The 18358-nt window shown below is 38.4% G+C and overlaps 2 protein-coding genes across 6 annotated transcripts; both read right to left on the bottom strand.

Moving 5' to 3' along the window:
• Window positions 1–79: 79 nt before the first annotated feature.
• Window positions 80–2608, bottom strand: LOC127432614 (U11/U12 small nuclear ribonucleoprotein 35 kDa protein-like). Of its 5 annotated transcripts, none has more exons than XM_051683917.1 (2): window positions 2533–2608; window positions 80–994 (listed from the first exon to the last, which is right to left on the bottom strand). In XM_051683917.1, the coding sequence occupies exons 1-2, from the start codon at window positions 2578–2580 to the stop codon at window positions 212–214; spliced, it is 831 nt and encodes a 276-aa protein (XP_051539877.1). In that variant the 5' UTR covers window positions 2581–2608; the 3' UTR covers window positions 80–211. The 5 variants fall into 5 exon arrangements, with proteins under 5 accessions (XP_051539877.1, XP_051539878.1, XP_051539882.1 ...); XM_051683918.1 differs by having other exon boundaries at window positions 2417–2533; XM_051683922.1 differs by lacking the exon at window positions 2533–2608 and adding an exon at window positions 2506–2512.
• A 1272-nt stretch (window positions 2609–3880) lies between these two features.
• LOC127432609 (N-lysine methyltransferase KMT5A-A-like) lies at window positions 3881–17766 on the bottom strand. Its single transcript, XM_051683908.1, has 7 exons — window positions 17507–17766; window positions 10929–11085; window positions 10619–10829; window positions 8299–8386; window positions 8147–8206; window positions 7873–8063; window positions 3881–4722 (listed from the first exon to the last, which is right to left on the bottom strand). The coding sequence occupies exons 1-7, from the start codon at window positions 17513–17515 to the stop codon at window positions 4512–4514; spliced, it is 927 nt and encodes a 308-aa protein (XP_051539868.1). The 5' UTR covers window positions 17516–17766; the 3' UTR covers window positions 3881–4511.
• Window positions 17767–18358: the final 592 nt, after the last annotated feature.

The following is an 18358-nucleotide window of genomic DNA, read 5'->3' as shown; positions in this document are numbered from 1 at the left end:
TAATTTTGTGTTCCACAGAAGAAAGGAAGTCAACCGGGTTTGGAACAACATGAGGGTGTGTAAATGATGACATCATTAATTTTTTTGAGGTGAACTATTCCTTTAAGCTTTATTCAAAAAGTGAGAACTAAGATACTGAAAAAAAATATAAATAAATAAAAACTAGATTAACAACAATCTTGGAAGTATTTGGATATAAATGCATCTAGTTTTATTCTCCGTCTCTATACGAGTCTCTTTGTCTTTTTTCGTCTCTGTTCGAATCTCTCTCTCTGCTTCGTTCCCTGTGGCATTTCGAGTCCCTTTTCCTTTTGTTGTGACCTCTATCATTCCAATCATTCCCTCTGTCCCAGTCATTTTTCCTTTCTCGCCACCGTCCGTGTTCTCTATCTAATTCCTGGGTGGCATCTCTGTCTCTTTGCCTCTCCTCTCTCATGCTGGTTTCTTCCCAACGATCCGCTGACCTGCTTGGGGGCATCATGGAAGTCAAATTGATGGGCTTCCGAAAGGGTCTATCCCTGCCTCCAAACCTCAGCTGCCCGGACTCCTTTTTGCCACCTTGGCCCCCTCCTAGCCGCCGTGGAATCCAGCCCTGCAGTGTACGTTCTTGCTCAAAGTCCACAAAAAGCTCATACTGGTCCACAACCAGCTTGCTGGCATCTCTCCATGCTCTGTTCACAGAACGCTCCTCCTTGTACTCGATGAAAGCGTAGCGTTTGGAGAAACCCGTGACGATGTCTCGGACCAGTCGCACTCTGCGGATGTCCCCAAACTTTGAGAAGACTTCCTGGAGCTTTTCCTCGGATGTTTGCGGATTTAGGCGTGCGATGAACAGAGTCAGATGAGGGTCACCTGTCACGCCCTTGTTAGTCCGGTAGCGGGCAAGCATCGCCCTCCAGACAGCTTTGTCGTGGGGTTCCACATCTGTGCCATCGATACTGCCCGCTTTGAGAGGGTCATATACCTTCGCCACGGGACACCACTCACTCATCATCTAAAGGAGAGAGAATAATATTATTTCAGAATAATCTAACATGGTAATGAAAAATCCAGTTTTTAAAATGTTGATGCATAACATGTCCATGAGGCTTTTTTTTTATTTTTATCAACATAAAGATACATTTATAAACAAATCAGGTAAGATTTTATATGAATGTACAGTATAAGACTAAATGTATGTTGTAGCTGCTGTGACAGGTTAACATGTCTTAAGGAATATTTCACCCAAAATGAAAATTCTCATTTACTCACCCTCATGCCATCCCAGATGTGTATGACTTACTTTCTTCTGTAGAACACAAATGAAGATTTTAAGAAGAATTTTTTTTAGCTCTGTAGGTCCATACAGTGGAAGTGAATGGTGGCCAGAACTTTGAAGGTCCAAAAAGCACATAAAGGCAGCATAAAACTAATCCATACGACACCAGTGGTTTAATCCATGTCCTCAGAAGCGATATAAGTGTGGGTGAGAAACAGACCAAAATCTTAAGTCCTTTTTTTACTATAAATTCCCCTCCCTTCCCAGTAGGTGGCGATATGCACGAAGAATGCGAATTGCCTAAAACAAAGGAATGTGAAAGTGGAGATTTATAGTAAAAATAAAAGGACTTAAATATTTATCTCATTCTCACCCGCACCTATCATATCGCTTCTGAAGACATGGATTAAACCACTGGAGCTGTATGGATTATGTTATGCTGCTTTTTGGGATTTCAAGGGTCTGGCAACCATTCACTTGCATTGTGAGGAACTACAGAGCTGAGATATTCTTCTAAAAAAACATATTTGTGTTCTGCAGATGAAAGAAAGTCATACACATCTGGGATGGTATGAGGGAGGGTAAATGATGAGAGAATTTCCATTTTTGGGAGAACTGTCCCTTTAAGTTTTTCATCATTTTAATCACCCTTTTGCCTTCAATAGTTCCTTCTAAATTGCCATGCTGTGTAAATTATTGTTTTTAAGTGCAAAAATGTTTATGTAGTCTCTCAATATAAAATCTTAAAAGTAGTATAAAAAAGCATAACAATTGTAAATGAATAAGCAAAATGCTGTTTAAAATAATTTTATATGAATCTGTCAACTATCCAGATTCAGTGAGGTCCAAAAGTCTGAGACTACTAGTGAAACTTAATATTTTACACTTTTTTCTGATTTAACACAACATTTTACATTAATTGACATCTAATAATAAAATAAATAATAACAAATACTACAATACCGACAGTATAGGACCAGCTAAGTTAAATAAATTCTAGCCTTCCTAGAGTAGACAGCATATTAGATATCATAGGATGGTGCCTAGATAGGAAGCTCACTAGGTTTTGTGACGGCCATTATCCGGAATATTAGCAAAATAGCTGGTGAAACAGTCTTTTAAAAACAGAATTGGAGCACACAAGATTATATAATGTACCTTACTATCTACTGTTTAACTTATCTTCGTTTAAATTCTAAAAGATAATTTATACTGTTGATAGAAACGTTTTAACATTTCAAAATTACCACAGTAAAATTATTATCAAAACAAACCTTCCTTCCTGTGCGTGCGCCGCCTCCGTGCAGAAACTCTTGCTGCATTTTTACGGGCCGCCCAAGTGAATATAACGTTGTTGGGTTTCCCGCGCATCCCATTTGGCCGTTTAGGATATTGTCCAAAACCCCGTAAAATATTTTTTCATTTTCGAGCCATCATGGGTTCCCTCGGGATTTTGTCATTTTTATTTATTACAATTTAAAAAAAATTAAAAAAAAAAAAATAAAAAAAATAAAAAGAAGGTCATTTTAGTAAAATAAGGTCTGTGGTAAACATTAGTTGAGGATGTTTGGACGTTTTGTTCTGCAACATAACACACAATCATACTTAAAACGTGAATTTTGAAGATGTCGTGTTTAAAAAAAGAAAAGAAAAAAAAAAGTATATTGCTAACAAGTTGCTAGATAAGGACTACGACAGTTTCCAATTTCGTCAGGCATGTTCACTCACAGGCTTGTGGTATTTGTAGTCCTTATCTAGCAACTCGTTAGCAGCGTAACGTTTTTTTTTTGTTTTTTTTTCCGGCTTCAAAATTCACGTTTGAGGTATGACTCTGTGTAAATAATGTTGTAGGACAAAACGTCCAAACATCTTTAAGTAATGTTAACCACATACCTTATTTTACTCATAAATTAAAACCTCATTACAAATATAGTTTAATAATAATAACAACGTCAATATTTTGCTAAACATTCCTTTGTGTATATTTAAATGTATTGTAACGTACATTGTACCAGAGATTATTTAGCAGAGACGGGCCACTTCTATTAAAATGAATGGGAGAAATTAGAACGCTCAACCAAGAAGCTCTTGCGCCCAACGGATGTAGAAAGGAAGTCTCGCCTTACAGGTAAAAGAGCCAATTGCCTTTTAGATACAGACATCGCCTGTTAGTTAACTCTAGAACGCGCATGCGCATTAGCCATACAAACTGAAAATCGCGTTTTTGTTTTTTTTTAGCGTAAAACAAGGCGAGGAAGCACAGTTCATGATACCAGTATTGTCAGATTGTATTGCTGATTTAAAATATATCCTTTGATCGTAATGTTGACCAACCGTTTTGGAGATTTCGGTCTTTCCCCATTCAAGTAGATAGAAGCTGCACTGTCATGACTGGAAATAGCCTCCCGAGAGCGTTCCAAAAATGGCCGACAGTGGACTGACTTGCTAGAAAGTCTTTGGTTGTACTACAATTTCCCCACATCAGGTAGTCTGTCCATTGAAACCCATCTAGGTATTTAGTATAAAAATCTGTCAGTTTCTACAAATTAATAAAGTATCTAAATATCTAAGCATAAATAATTATCAAAGAGCAATAAATAAGATGGATATACACAAGAGGCATAAGATTGCATAAAATCATTTATTTAAACAATGCATCTACCATCTCATACAGATTGATTGAAACGCTCTCAATTGGAGCTTTTGGTCATCAACACTCCGTTTTGTATAACAGGTACAGCTTTGTTCAGGTGACACACTCAGCATTGTAACAGCAGTAACATTTCAAATGATATCAAAGTTTGGTTTCACGTTCCAGTTTTCTGAACCTTTTAAAATGTTGTTCCTTTAAGCATCACCGGCTTTCTGCTTCAAACATAACTGTTTGGGCATTATAAATAATTATTGCTAAGCCTCTAAATACCATACATCAGATTAAGAAAACTCTTTATAAAAATGCAGAAAGTTGGACTATAACTGCATGCTTTGGAAGCACTGATCTACCAATATATAAAATATACAAAAAGAAATGTGCCGAAACTAGCATGTCATAGAGCAGGATAAATATCTTAAAAGTAGGACATGTTGAATATGTACCGCAATCTAACGCGTTTGACATGTACGTCACTGTGTAACATACCCATACAATTACTATCCCATAACATTCTCCGTTTACAAAGGCAATAATTACATTAAAAACTGTCTAGTTAAGAAACAAGGTGACCCACCCCCACCCCCTCGTCGTCTGTATACATTAATGTTTTAGCCATGGGTGAGCCTCTATCGAGGATTTACTTCGGTCGCCATAATCGTAAAGGAGTTCCTCTCCTTCCTGAATATCTCTGGAGGCCACGAGGATGAGGTGAGGTATTCCGTTAATGTCGTGGAGTTTGGTTTGGCAGTTGCCGTTTTTACTGTGGTTGATGAGCCTTCCCAAACGATCAGACTCTTTTGTAGCATCCACACTGTTGAGTAACAAGTGCAAAGAAAAGTGCATTAAATTACAGACAATGTATAAAATTCAATAGTTTTTAAGGAGTATTTAAAGGGATAGTTCACCCAAAAATGAAAAACTGTCATCATTTACTCACCCTCATGCCATCCCAAATGTGAATGACTTTCTTTCTTCTGCAGAACACAAATGAAGATTTTTCTTCACTTGCTCTGTAGGTCCATAAAATGCAAGTCAACAGTGGCCAGAACTTTGAAGCTCCAAAAAGCACATAAAGGCAGCTTAAAAATAATCCATATGACTCCAGTGGTTTAATCCATGTCTTCAGAAGCAATCTAATCGATTTTGGGTGAGAACAGACCAAACTTTTTTCACTGTACATCTTGCCATTTCAGTCACTTGGCACGATCACAATTTCAAGCTCGATTCCACTTCCTAATGCTATTTTTTTTTTCTTTTTCTCCCCAATAAGGAATGCCCAATTCCCAATGCACTCTAAATCCTCATGGTGGCGTAGTGACTCGCCTCAATCCGGGTGGCGGAGGACGGAGCTCAGTTGCTTCTGCATCTGAGACCGTAAATCCGCGCATCTTATCTCATGTCCGTTTGTTGAGCGCGTTACCGCGGAGACATAGCACATTTGGAGGCTTCATGCTATTCTCCGTGGCATCCACGCACAACTCACCACGCGCCCCACCGAGAGTGAGAACCACATTATAGTGACCACGAGGAGGTTACCCCATGTTACTCTACCCTCCCTAGAAACTGGGCCAATTTGGTTGCTTAGGAGACCTGGCTGGAGTCACTCAGCATGCTCTGGATTCGAACTCGTGACTCCAGGGGCCACTTCCTAATGTTTGACGCATGGGCAAAGCGCTAGGAAGTGTAATTGAGCTTGAAATCACAGTGAAAAAAAGAGTTATATTTTGGTCCATTCTCACCCAAAATGGATTGGATCACTTATGAAGACATTAAACCACTAGAGTAATATGGATTAATTTTATGGCACCTTTGTGCTTTTTGGAGCTTCAAAGTTTTGGTCACATTTGCACTTGCATTGTATAGACCTGAAATATTACTCTTAAGGGGCCGTTTACACGACAACGTTTTCAACTAAAAACGGAAAACATTTTATGCGTTTCGGCTGTTCGTTTACACGACAACGGCGTTTTGGGGCCTGAAAACACAAACTTTTGAAAACGGGTTTCAAAGTGCACGTTTTTGAAAACAATGCCGTTATCGTCTCTGTGTAAACATACAAAAACGCAAATTTGTGAAAACAATGACGTCATACGCATGCGTATTACGTGTTATATAAAGAATGATGAATTGATAGGCATCAGTTTGAGATGTATAATTATCTTTTTTTTTTTTTTTCCTTTTTCTCCCAATTTGGAATGCCCAATTCCCAATATGCTTTTAAGTCCTCGTGGTCGCGTAGTGATTCGCCTCAGTCCGGGTGGCGGAGGACGAATCCCAGTTGCCTTCGCGTCTGAGATTGTCAACCCACGCATCTTATCACGTGGCTTGTTGAGTACGTTGCCACGGAGACATAGCGCGTGTGGAGGCTTCATGCCATCCACCGCGGCAACCACGCTCAACTCACCACGCGCCCCACCGAGAACAAACCATATTATAGCGACCACGAGGAGGTTACCCCATGTGACTCTACCCTCCCTAGCAACCGGGCCAATTTGGTTGCTTAGGAGACCTGGCTGGAGTCACACAGCGAGATGTATAATTATCAGTATGAATACTGGGGTCTTTGCAAATAACAATAATCAACAATTTATTCATTTGGAGTGTTTTGTATGGAGTGTGAACATTGTACAGTAGGCAGAACCTGCAATTTGAAAATCTTGAAATTAATGTATGGATTCAGATGGGAAAAGTGCATTTGTATTTTAAATGTTACTTATTTACTTAATTTTATTGTATTTTTTTTTTACCTTTACCCTGCAATTCATTCGCCCACCGCTTATGTATATAGCCTATAGACAGAGATGTAATGCCATGTACAGTATTCAATGATATGCTTAGAATATGAAACCATGAGGCAGTGAAAATGCATGTTAGATCCAGTGTACACAAGACCTCTCTCCATCAGAAGATATCCATATATCAGAGTTCTGTCTGATATCCAAAACCAGTCAACATCAACAGCTTATGTTAACTTGCTCTCCTACCAGCCCAAGAGTCAGAAGGGGGAATACAGAAGAAGGCAGGGGATGAAGTGATGGTAAAAATGAGCAGAGTTTATTGAATAATCTTGAGAGTTCAGTCTATAGGCATGCGCGCGAGTACTTCAAAACAACGCACGAGACATTCAAATCTACAATGGCGGACTACAGGACTGTGTTTGTGCTGCTCAAGATTTTGAGTTTATTGACGCTTCTCCAGCAAAGTAATTGTAGTAATAAAGCAACCTCATCGTCCGTCCAGACAAAATTGCTCGATGCTTTCGCCATCTTCATTGTTTGTATTCACCGCTCTGTGGAAGAATGCTTATGTACGCAGGCGCGTAGTGTTTCTTTACAAACTGACATCGCCAACTACTGGCCTGGCATGCATAATACAGCCTATTTAGTCATTTTCACGGATCCGTGTGAACGGGGATCGTTTTGACAACATTGTCGTCGGTACACAAAACTTTTCAAAAACGCAAAGGAAAAACATTTCCATTTTAATACATCGTTGTCATGTAAACGTACCCTAAAAATCTTTGTGTTCTGCAGAAGAAAGTCATACACATCTGGGATGGCATGAGGGTGAGTAATTGATGAGAGAATTTTCACTTTTGGGTGAACTATCCCTTAAATGCATCAAGTTTTAAGCTGCAGTCAACATGATTTTCAACATGTCAATTTACTTTTTCATGACACTTGTGTAGTGTTATTCTGAATGATTTAACAGTGCATGTTATTCAGAATAAAATAAAAAAATGCATGTCTTTGTAATCTTTCATTAAAATGTAATAACGACTTTCCTTTCCAGCTGATGTCACAAATCCCTCTTGCTGAAATACATCAGATTAATTAAGTAAAACAGGTTGTGAGGAGCATTTCATGTTGACTTTAAGACAGCATGCGACATTTTCCTTTGCTTTATCTTGCCTTTTTCTTTCATTTATTAAATAGAAAGAGGGTGTGGTGCCCAAACCTACCAATATGTTTTGCTGAGATACTGGAAGTAATACATGTAGCAGCCAGTGGTTGGGTCTTGTGCATATAATGCCTCCCTTTTTTTGGCATCAGTAATCTGTAGCAGATCTCCATGGTACTCCACTACGTACTGCCCTTTCTGAAACTTTTGGGTGGCGAAAACCCCTCTGCCTTTTCCTTCAATGTACCTGACCTGTTAAGAATGACAATGAAGGTATGCTTGTATCAATCCAGTTCAGTTCAAATACAACACTCATTAAACATATGAGAAATTACCATCATTCCATTCTCAATGCCGTTTGTAATCAACATGTCTAGGTGCCTCTTCTCTTCATACTGTTGACATAAAACAGGCATGCATGAGACAAACACACCAATGTTATAACTTCATCTAACACTTATAAAAAAAGACTAAATCTGTGCTCTACCTTCAGCTCACTTTTGCTTTTTCTCGAGCTTCTCCTGATGGGATAATAATCCGTAACCTTTCGGTTTTGTGGATTCTTGGTCTCGGCACTGCAGGAAAAATACAGTATAAGCAATCATGCAATTTCTGAAAACAAAACTTTTTTTTGTATAATACAGTCAATATCTACAGTCCCAATGTTAAGTGGTGTGAATGCAACCACACTCAAACAAATTTTTTTTCAAACTAAAGTATATTAACAATTGTAATTCTATAAAGGCAGTGTATATTAGAAAATGCTAAAAAAGAATGCTGCTTATGTTGTAAGTGTCTGAAAAGAACAAATCAATCTGTTTATTAAACATTTTAGGTAATAATGCAACAAAAACGTACAAAAAGTTATATCGCTGGCCGATATGGCAGTCATCTAGGACTTATACTGATACCTAGTGGAGGGAATGAAGCATCACACAAAAGCGAAGGCTTTTAGTTACCGCCGCCAGTCTACAAAATGCATTATTCGCCGTCAGCCATTATTAAATTAAACAGCGAGCGAAAAGTGTCCAATAATGGAGGGGTTACTGAGATATAGCGAGTAGCATTGAGCACACCTTTAACATACCACTAGGGATGTGCACGAGTAATCTACTAATCAAGTAATCATTCTGCACTAGCTAATAGAATATCGCAAATAGTTTTTTCTTTCCTTATATGCCTGCTGTGGTCAAAGCTGTATTACAACGTACTTTCCCTCTTAAACTCTTTACAATTGAGCCCAATTGGGGGGGTGCTGTGGAGGCGTTAGATGAAAGAAGATATGGTGTCTGTGCTTTTAAATGCAAAGATGATGCGTTTCCGTTTTATTTAGCAGTGTAAATCTAGCAAACATTTTTAAATTTGCAATTTTTTTTTATTAATTAGTGAAAATGGGGGCCTGGGTAGCTCAGCAAGTAACGACACTGACTACAACCCCTGGAGTTGCGAATTCGAATCCAGGGCGTGCTGAGTGACTCCAGTCAGGCTTCCTAAGCAACCAAATTGGCCCAGTTGCTAGGGAGGGTAGAGTCACATGGGGTAACCTTCTCGTGGTCGCTATAATGCGGTTCTCGCTCTCGGTGGAGCGCGTGGCGAGTTGTGCGTGGATGCCGCGGAGAGTAGCGCGAAGCCTCCACACGCGCTATGTCTCCGCAGTAACACGTTCAACAAGCCATGTGATCAGACACGGAGGCAACTGAGATTCGTCCTCCACCATTGAGGCGAGTTTGAGGTGAGTCACTATGCCACCGGATTGAGGCGAGTCACTACGCCACCACGAGGACTTAGAGCGCATTTGGAATGCCTAATTCCCAATTGAGGAGAAAAATTTTTTTGGGGTGAAAATTTATAACATTATACTTTGTATTATATTACCCTGGAATTAGTTTTAAAAAACAAGTTACCACAGATGTGATGAGGTTTCTAATACAGCTGCTGAGAGTGACAGTAATTTAAGCATCTTTCTTCTGAATGTTGTAATCCATCGCTCTCTATTTTTTCCTTCATTTGGAAAGATGTGGAAACATAATAGTGGTGTTTTTCTTTTGATGCTGGAGCAAATGGGTAAGCAAAAATTATATTTGCCATGTTCACCCATTCACCGCTATCAACGTTTACCCTGTAGTCTTTATGACTGTGTTCCAAAATCTGGAAGTGCAAAAAGTGTCCAGTGTGGCAATACTTGTAATTTTGATTCTTACTGAATTATTCTCTATTGGTATTCGGTTCTTTCTGGGGTAATGCCTTTCAATGGAAAAGGATCTGATTTTATGGTGAAAATGCGAAGCGGTACGAGAAACTTGGAAGCTTATCAGACCAGTATGTTTGCATGTGCAAGAAACCTCTGAACATAGACAGACCACATTTTATTAAAAGCCAACATTCACCGCTTGTTTCCTGAACAATAACGTGAAATTATACAAATATGTGACACCATTAGATAGTAGATACGAAGTTTATGTGCGTTACCCTAATGCCATCAGTACTGATTTCTATGGAAGCTCCGGGTGAGTGCAAATGTTTCTGTTATTTTATTTTTTTCATTTTTATGAATGCATATTGTTCATTTCTGTTTTTTTCCCCCAAAAGAAAAGCATAGTTTGATTAAGTTATCATATTTTGAATCCGTTCCTGGCAACGTTTGTGAATTCACATACGTGTCACAACTGATATTTTTGACTTGCATTTTAATTTGCGAGTAATCAAATACCTGTTTTTTGTGGGTTAGAGTACTCGAATACAAAATTACTCAAAAATGCCCACCCCTACTTAACACCCGTGAACCAAATTTGCCATTGTTGACTTACATTCTCTGTGTGGATTTCTGTACTTTAACTTTGCTATAGGCTCGTTTCCTCTGACCGGGGGACGTGATGTCACCGCTGGAGTGTATGTATGATGCTGTACATTGCAGCTGCCGCGTCTGCTCCTCTGCTCGGTGCACAGAATGCTGCAGCTCTTCAGTCACAGCCATTTTTGGGAGGATGAGCTCACCGTTTACAGTACTGGGTCTCCTGGCTGTGATACATAGAAGTACATGACTTCAAATGTTAGACTATACACACAAGAAAATGTATTCAGTTAGACACCTAACTAATTTAACTCTTTAATCCTTACAATCTCCATGCTTCAGCGGCTCATTCTGCGTGCAGAATAATCGTGAAGTTTTCCCGTCTTGGATGAGTTTGACTGAGATTGCTTCATGATGTGGTGACTTTGAGCTGCTGTGCTTTAAGAGGCGGTGAAATGGTGAGTGTCCATTACATATCACGTCCTGCAAAGCAGTGAGATTTACAGATGAGACATAAAATTTTATCTACAGGAACTAGAGATGTTCCGATACCGTGCTCATGTACTTGCGCTCGTAAAAATGCTCCAATACCAAAAACCGATACCATTTGGCATACTAATGTCATTACGTAAACATTCAGCGCACAAATTAAAATCACGTTATGTCCTAGTGTGATTATTAACCTGCAAAGGCTTCAATTTAATGAGACATATATATAGTTTGCATGCGATGTGCGCTTCAAATGTGAGCGCTTGTGAATGAGTGGAGCCGGTGTTGTGCCGACATACCTTTTACAACTCTTTGGCTCATACACAGAACACACCATCATGATCGTCGCATGCTCTGTTTGTAGCAGATGACAGCGAGCAGAGCATTAATTCACTTTGTAGCGTGATGCACATACAGACTACATATATATTTAATTAAATAGCAGTATTCTGCGGTTTAACAGTTACACTGAGTCTCCTAGCCTTTTCTGGAGGTGAGAAACTTCCATCATAATCACACTGGCTTCAAAATAAAAACTTCATAATAAAAGCTCAAGTTAAATGGAAAAAGTATGACCGAAATATACCACTACTGTATAGTTATGTAAGATTCACTCTAATACTACTATTACTAATAAATCAATGTGAAATCTGTGATGCAGCACTTTATTTGATGTTCATGTAAAAGCACTTAAATAAATTATTTAAAATAAAACAATATTATGTTGAATTCATTTATTTAGACACCATTTTGATGATAAAATTAAAATAAACTGTTGATATGGAATTCAGAGAAGAAAAAAAGAAAAAGAAGAAAAAAACGGGTATCGGCGAGTACCAAAAAGGAGTTATCGTATTCGTACTTGTTTGCAAAAAACAAATTGTATAGGGACATCCCTAACGGGAACATCTCTATCTCTTAGTTTAAGCATGAACTTGTAGCACAAGTCACGTTTTGGTTTATCATTCTGCAAAGCGGAACGAAATGCTGTTTCACTAAGTATGTAGTAGAAAACACAGAAAGACTGTGAACAATTTATAATAAACCAATAAATGGGAGCGCACATTGCTAATAATAAAATCTGATTCAAGTGACAAAATGATGATGGTATCGGTATGGGCCAATATGTTTTTCCACCATTTATTGGTATTGACCCTACTAGGCCAACATTAGAAGCAGACTGACAATAGTAATTTTATAAATGCAGTGTATATTAGAAAACGCTAGAGAAGAATGCTGCTTATGATGAAAGTGTCTAAAAAGAACAAAGCAATCAGTTTCTTTAACTTTTTAGACAATAATGCAACAAAAACCTTCAAAAATAGCGATCAAAAGTTTTTACATTGCTGGCCGATATGGCAGTCATCTAAGACTAAGACTGTGAAAAAGTCCTGATTTCTTACATTTTTGTTTATTTTTCATACTAAATTGTTTTAGATCTTCAAACGAGATAACATAAAACAAAGGCAATCTGAATAAACACAAGATACAGTTTTCAAATATATATATATTTTTTTATTGAAGCAAAAAAGTTATCCAACACCTATATCACCCATGTGAAAAACTAACTGCCCCCTTAAACTTAATAGCTGGTTGTGCCACCTTTAGCAGCAACAACTGCAACCAAAACGCTTCTTATAACTGGAGATCAGTCTTTCACAATGCTGTGGTGGATATTTGGCCCACTCTTCTTTGCAGAACTGCTTTAGTTCAGCCACATTGGAGGGTTTTCGAGCATGAACTGCTCATTTAAGTCCCTACCACAGCATCTTAATCGGGTTCAAGTCAGGACTTTGACTAGGCCACTCCAAAACTTTAATTTAGCTTCTTTTGAGCCATTCAGAGGTGGACTTACTCCTATGCTTTGGATCATTGTCTTGCTGCATAATCCAGTTGTGCTTGAGCTTCAACTCATGGACTGATGACCGGACGTTCTCCTTTAGGATTTTCTGATAAGAGAGCAGAATTCATGTTTCCCTCAATTACTGCACGTCGCCCTGGCCCTGAAGCAGCAAAGCATCCCCACACCATCACACTACCACCACAATGCTTGACCGTGGGTATGATGTTCTTTTTGTGGAATTCTGTGTTTGATTTACGCCAGATGTAACGGGACCCGTCTTCCAAAAAGTTACACTTTCGACTTATCAGCCCACAGAACATTCTCCCAAAAGGTTTGAGGATCATCAAGGTGTGTTTTGGCAAAATTCAGAAGAGGCTTAATTTTCTTCTAGGTTAGCAGTGATTTTCACCTCGCCACTCTTCCATAGATGGCATTTTTGGCCAAGGTCTTTCTGATAGTGGAGTCATGAACAGTGACTTTTATTGATGCAAGAGAGGCCTGCAGTTCCTTGGATGTTGTCCTTGGCTTTTTTGTGACTTCCTGGATGAGTCGTCACTGTGCTCTTGGTGGAATTTTGGAAGGTCAGCCACTTCTGAGAAGGATCACTACTGTGCCAAGTTTTCTCCATTTGGAGATAATGGCTCTCACTCTGATTCTTTAGAGTCCCTGAGCCTTTGAAATAGCTTTGTAACCCTTCCCAGACTGATGTATTTGAATCACCCTTTTCCTCATCATTTCTGGAATTTCTTTCAATCTTGGCATAGTGTGCCATTGTGTTTCATAGATTTGGGGATTTAGTAACTAATACTTTTTCACACAGGCCCAGCTGGTATTGGATAACTTTTTTGCTTCAATAAATAACATTATCATTTAAAAACTGCATTTTGTGTTTACTCAGATAGCCTTTGTTTTATGTTAGATTTTGTTTGAATTTTTGAAACAATTTGGTATGAGATATACACAAAAACAGGAGAAATCACAGCACTGTATACTGACAGATATTACTCTTTTTAACTCCTTCTATGCCAGGTTTCAAAAGACATATTTTGATACCTAAAATATTTTACACAAAATATAATACTGTGATTCCCTTAAAGCGTTTAAAAATTATAGATTGAGCTTTAGGCAGGTTTTTAAAAATAATACAGTTGTGCTCAAAAGTTTGCATATCCTTGGAGAATTGGTAATATATGTACCATTTTTAAAGAAAACATGAGTGAGCAGGCAAAACATATTTCTTTTATTTCTTACGGGATTCATATTCAACTGTAGGTTATAACAGAATGGCAAAATCATAAAACAAAACATGGCAACAAAGGAAAAAATGAAATGACCCCTGTTCAAAAGTCTGCATACCCTTAGTTCTTAATACTGTGAATTGCCCCCTTTAGCATCAATGACAGCGTGCAGTCTTTTGTAATAGTTGTTTATGAGGCCCCAAATTATTGCAGGTGGTATAGCTGCCCATTCGTCTTGGCAAAATGCCTCCAGGTCATGCAAAGTCTTTGGTCGTCTTGCATGAACCACACGTTTGAGATCTCCCCAGAGTGGCTCGATGATATTAAGGTCAGGAGACTCTGATGGCCACTCCAGAACCTTCACCTTTTTCTGCTGTAACCACTGGAGGGTCAACTTGGCCTTGTGCTTAGGGTCATTGTCGTGCTGGAAAGTCCAACAGCATCCCATGCACAGCTTTCGTGCAGAAGAATGCAAATTGTCTGTCAGTATTTTCTGATAACATGCTGCATTCATCTTGCCATCAATTTTCACAAGATTCCCCGTGCCTTTAGAGCTCACACACCCCCCAAAACATCAGTGAGCCACCACCATGCTTCACAGTGGGGATGGTATTCTTTTCACTATAGGCCTTGTTGACCCTTCTCCAAACATAGCGCTTATGGTTGTGACCATAAAGCTCTATTTTGGTCTCGTCACTCCAAATTACAGTGTGCCAGAAGCTGTGAGTTGTGTCAAGGTGTTGTCGGGCATATTGTAACCAGGCTTTTTTGTGGCACTGGCACAGTAAAGGCTTCTTTCTGGCAACTTGACCTTGCAACTCATTTTTGTTCAAGTATCGTCATATTGTGCTCCTTGAAACAACCACACCGTCTGTTTCCAGAGCAGCCTGTATTTCTCCTGAGGTTACCTGTGGGTTTTTCTTTGTATCCTGAACAATTCTTCTGGCAGTTGTGGCTGAAATCTTTCTTGGTCTGCCTGACCTTGGCTTGGTATCAAGAGATCCCCGAATTTTCCACTTCTTAATAAGTGATTGAACAGTACTGACTGGCATTTTCAAGGCTTTGGATATCTTTTTATATCCTTTTCCATCTTTATAAAGTTAAATTACCTTGTTATGCAGGTCTTTTGACAGTTCTTTTCTGCTCCCCATGGCTCAGTATCTAGCCTGCTCAGTGCATCCACGTGAGAGCTAACAAACTCATTGACTGTTTATACACAGACACTAATTGCAATTTAAAAAGCCACAGGTGTGGGAAATTAATCTTTAATTGCCATTTAAACCTGTGTGTGTCACCTTGTGTGTCTGTAACAAGGACAAACATTCAAGGGTATGTAAACTTTTGATCAGGGCCATTTGGGTGATTTCTGTTATCATTATGATTTAAAAAGGAGCCAAACAACTATGTGATAATAAATGGCTTAATATGATCACTAACCTTAAATAAAAGACAGTTTTTTTGCATGATCAGTCATATTTTCAAAATCAATGCCAAAATTTCACAATTTCTGCCAGGGTATGCAAACTTTTGAGCACAACTGTATACCAAATAGCTAGAGGCTATCGGTATTGGCCAAAACAGAATCGTGATAACACTTATAGTAATAACAATGAGATGCATTTAAATAAAAAGTGATTGTCAAAATAATGCAGAAAATCCACTTTTGATCCGAACTGACATAATTATTTATTCTGAACGTGTGCTAAATTAGACAACATTTACAGCTTGTGTTGTAGCCTTTGTAACTTTACACTGTTATAAGGTGACCAGATTTCTGAAATGAAAAACAGGGACATTTCAAGTTCAGTGTTCAATAGGTCATTTCATGTTACTTATTAAAAAAAGGGACAAATCAGATTTGATGTATTTTGACCATGGTGAATGTGGTAAGAAATTATTTTGGTTAAACTTTAAAAAAGTAAGTAATTTTTAGTGCTCTTCTGTTTCATCTTCAATGAGTTCATTCTTTTTCTATGCTGAACAGATGACACTGTGGCATAAAAGTGAACTAAACAAACATGTATAAACAATGAGGAACTATTGCAGCTGACTCCACAGCACAGGCTTCCTGTCCTCTGAGCATCTTCATCATTTCATAGAGTACAGTGAAGAATGTGTAAACATTTAGCATTTAAAACATATTTTATCATACGACACAAAGATATTCAATATTGTATAATAATGATAATAATAATTAACATAATACTATTTTACCTAAATGTTTGCGTATCTCATATGGACCTGTTTTTCTTAATTACTACCTTTTATTTTGATCATCTTATGCATTATGGTGCTCCTTTTCAGTCACTTGTTTCCCTGCAAGACATGATGTAATCTATGCTGTGATGTATTGACTTATTATAAATTTTTATTTATTTTTCCATGTTATTAATGTCATATTCTTATTTTAAATTTATTTTGGGTATATGTTAATACAACAAATGAGTAAATATGTGAGAAGGTGCTTCCTTTAGTCAGTGTGTGAATATTACTAGTGCAAGGGGATAGTGGGCTGATAGCACTGATATGGGGCGGGGGGGGTAATATATACAATTATAATTGTGTATAATTGTTGTTAAATAGTAAAAAAAAAAACAGTTAACCATGGGTTTACTAAAGTAATATTGTAGTAACCATGGTTACCATCATTCAATGACTTGAATGACTAAAAATTATATTTTAAATTACCCATTTTATCCCCCCCCCCAAAAAAAAAAGAAATACATCTATTAGATGTATTGGTATCGACAGTACTGGACTTGAAATTATTGGTATCGGATCGAAAAGAAAATAAGTGGTATGGCACATCCCTAGTAATCAATAAATGAAGAGGAATGAATCAAAGCTGCTATAGCGAGCAGCCCCCCCTGTTGGTCAAAATAAACAGCACACGGTAGGCTTTGCTGCTCGGGCTTTCTTGCAATGTAATATTTCACTATGAACGCTCTGGGAAAACGGGGACATTTTCGGGGACAGGCCACCAAAAACGGGGACGTCTGGTCACCCTACGCTGTTATTGATACTTGATCAACACGCCCACACGACAGGGCCTGTAAACTGCTGAGAACTCAATGATACAATGTTGCACACTGCAGTTACTTTATCTGCTTTATCACGTCAAAATGAACTGTACAAGCTACTGTATCAAGCATCACCCGACTAAACACTCAATGGCAGCTCGATTCATACAACTTATCAAACAGAACCCGAAAACAGCAAGTGCAGTTCGTGTATTTTGGATGAGAGAGTAAAAGATAAGCCCAGTCTAATATGCCTATACTAATTTAATTCTACTATCAAACATGGTCATGGACAATATAGCGATGTAACCTACCCCGTTCATTTCAGCACACTTTATCTTCGAGCCTTATTGTTTTCAGGCGCTGGTTCAGTCCAGTCTAGTGTTTTCCCCTCTACACTTCTCTCTTCTAAGCGGTGTGGAAAGAGGACATTCAAAACAGCTCTCGGCTTACTACGAAGAAATGAGAATAAACTTTCGAGCTGTTTTCATTTATGCTCCTCCGTCCGAGCTGGTTTGTACAGTTTCACGCCGCCGCCATGTTTGCACTTTAGCTTATTCACCCAAGTATCCCTGGCTGCAGCTTGTAGAACGGGGCGGGGCAACACATTGGGGCGTGGCTACACGTATCGCCCCGCCCATAAGTTACTCTCATTGGCTCGGTCATCTTTTATTGGTGTACATGTTAGGAGATGCGTTTTAAAATAGTGTAGCCTGATAATTTCTATTATAGTGCTGTGGCTCGTAAGTGATACGAAATTGTATTGTACCTCACGGTTCGTTGCAAACAGATGTAGTAGGAGTCTGACTGAGCAGCCTGTTGTTGTTTCAGTATAGTTGAAACCAGAGGGCAAAATTACTAATCCTACTACGGTGAGGATTCAACTCTAATGCGATCGTAGTCTGCGTTGAAATAATTAGGAAAGATAATTTTGATGTTAGTGCTATGACTCGTAAGCAGTGTTGGGTGTAATGCATTACTAAGTAATTAAGTACTGTAATTAAATTACTTTTTCATTGAAAAAAGTAAAGTAAGGGATTACTCTTAATTTTTCAGTAATTTAATTACAGTTACTTCTGATGTAATTGTGTTAAATACTGTATAGACTCTAGAACAATTCTATATAAAACAGTAATGAATTTAAAATAGAAATTTAATGTATAATG

Source organism: Myxocyprinus asiaticus, chromosome 42 (genome assembly GCF_019703515.2).
Source record: "Myxocyprinus asiaticus isolate MX2 ecotype Aquarium Trade chromosome 42, UBuf_Myxa_2, whole genome shotgun sequence".
In the NCBI taxonomy this organism is placed as follows: Eukaryota; Metazoa; Chordata; class Actinopteri; order Cypriniformes; family Catostomidae; genus Myxocyprinus; species Myxocyprinus asiaticus.
The sequence above is the reverse complement of the archived record's forward strand: the minus strand, read 5'-3'. Positions and strand labels throughout refer to the sequence as shown.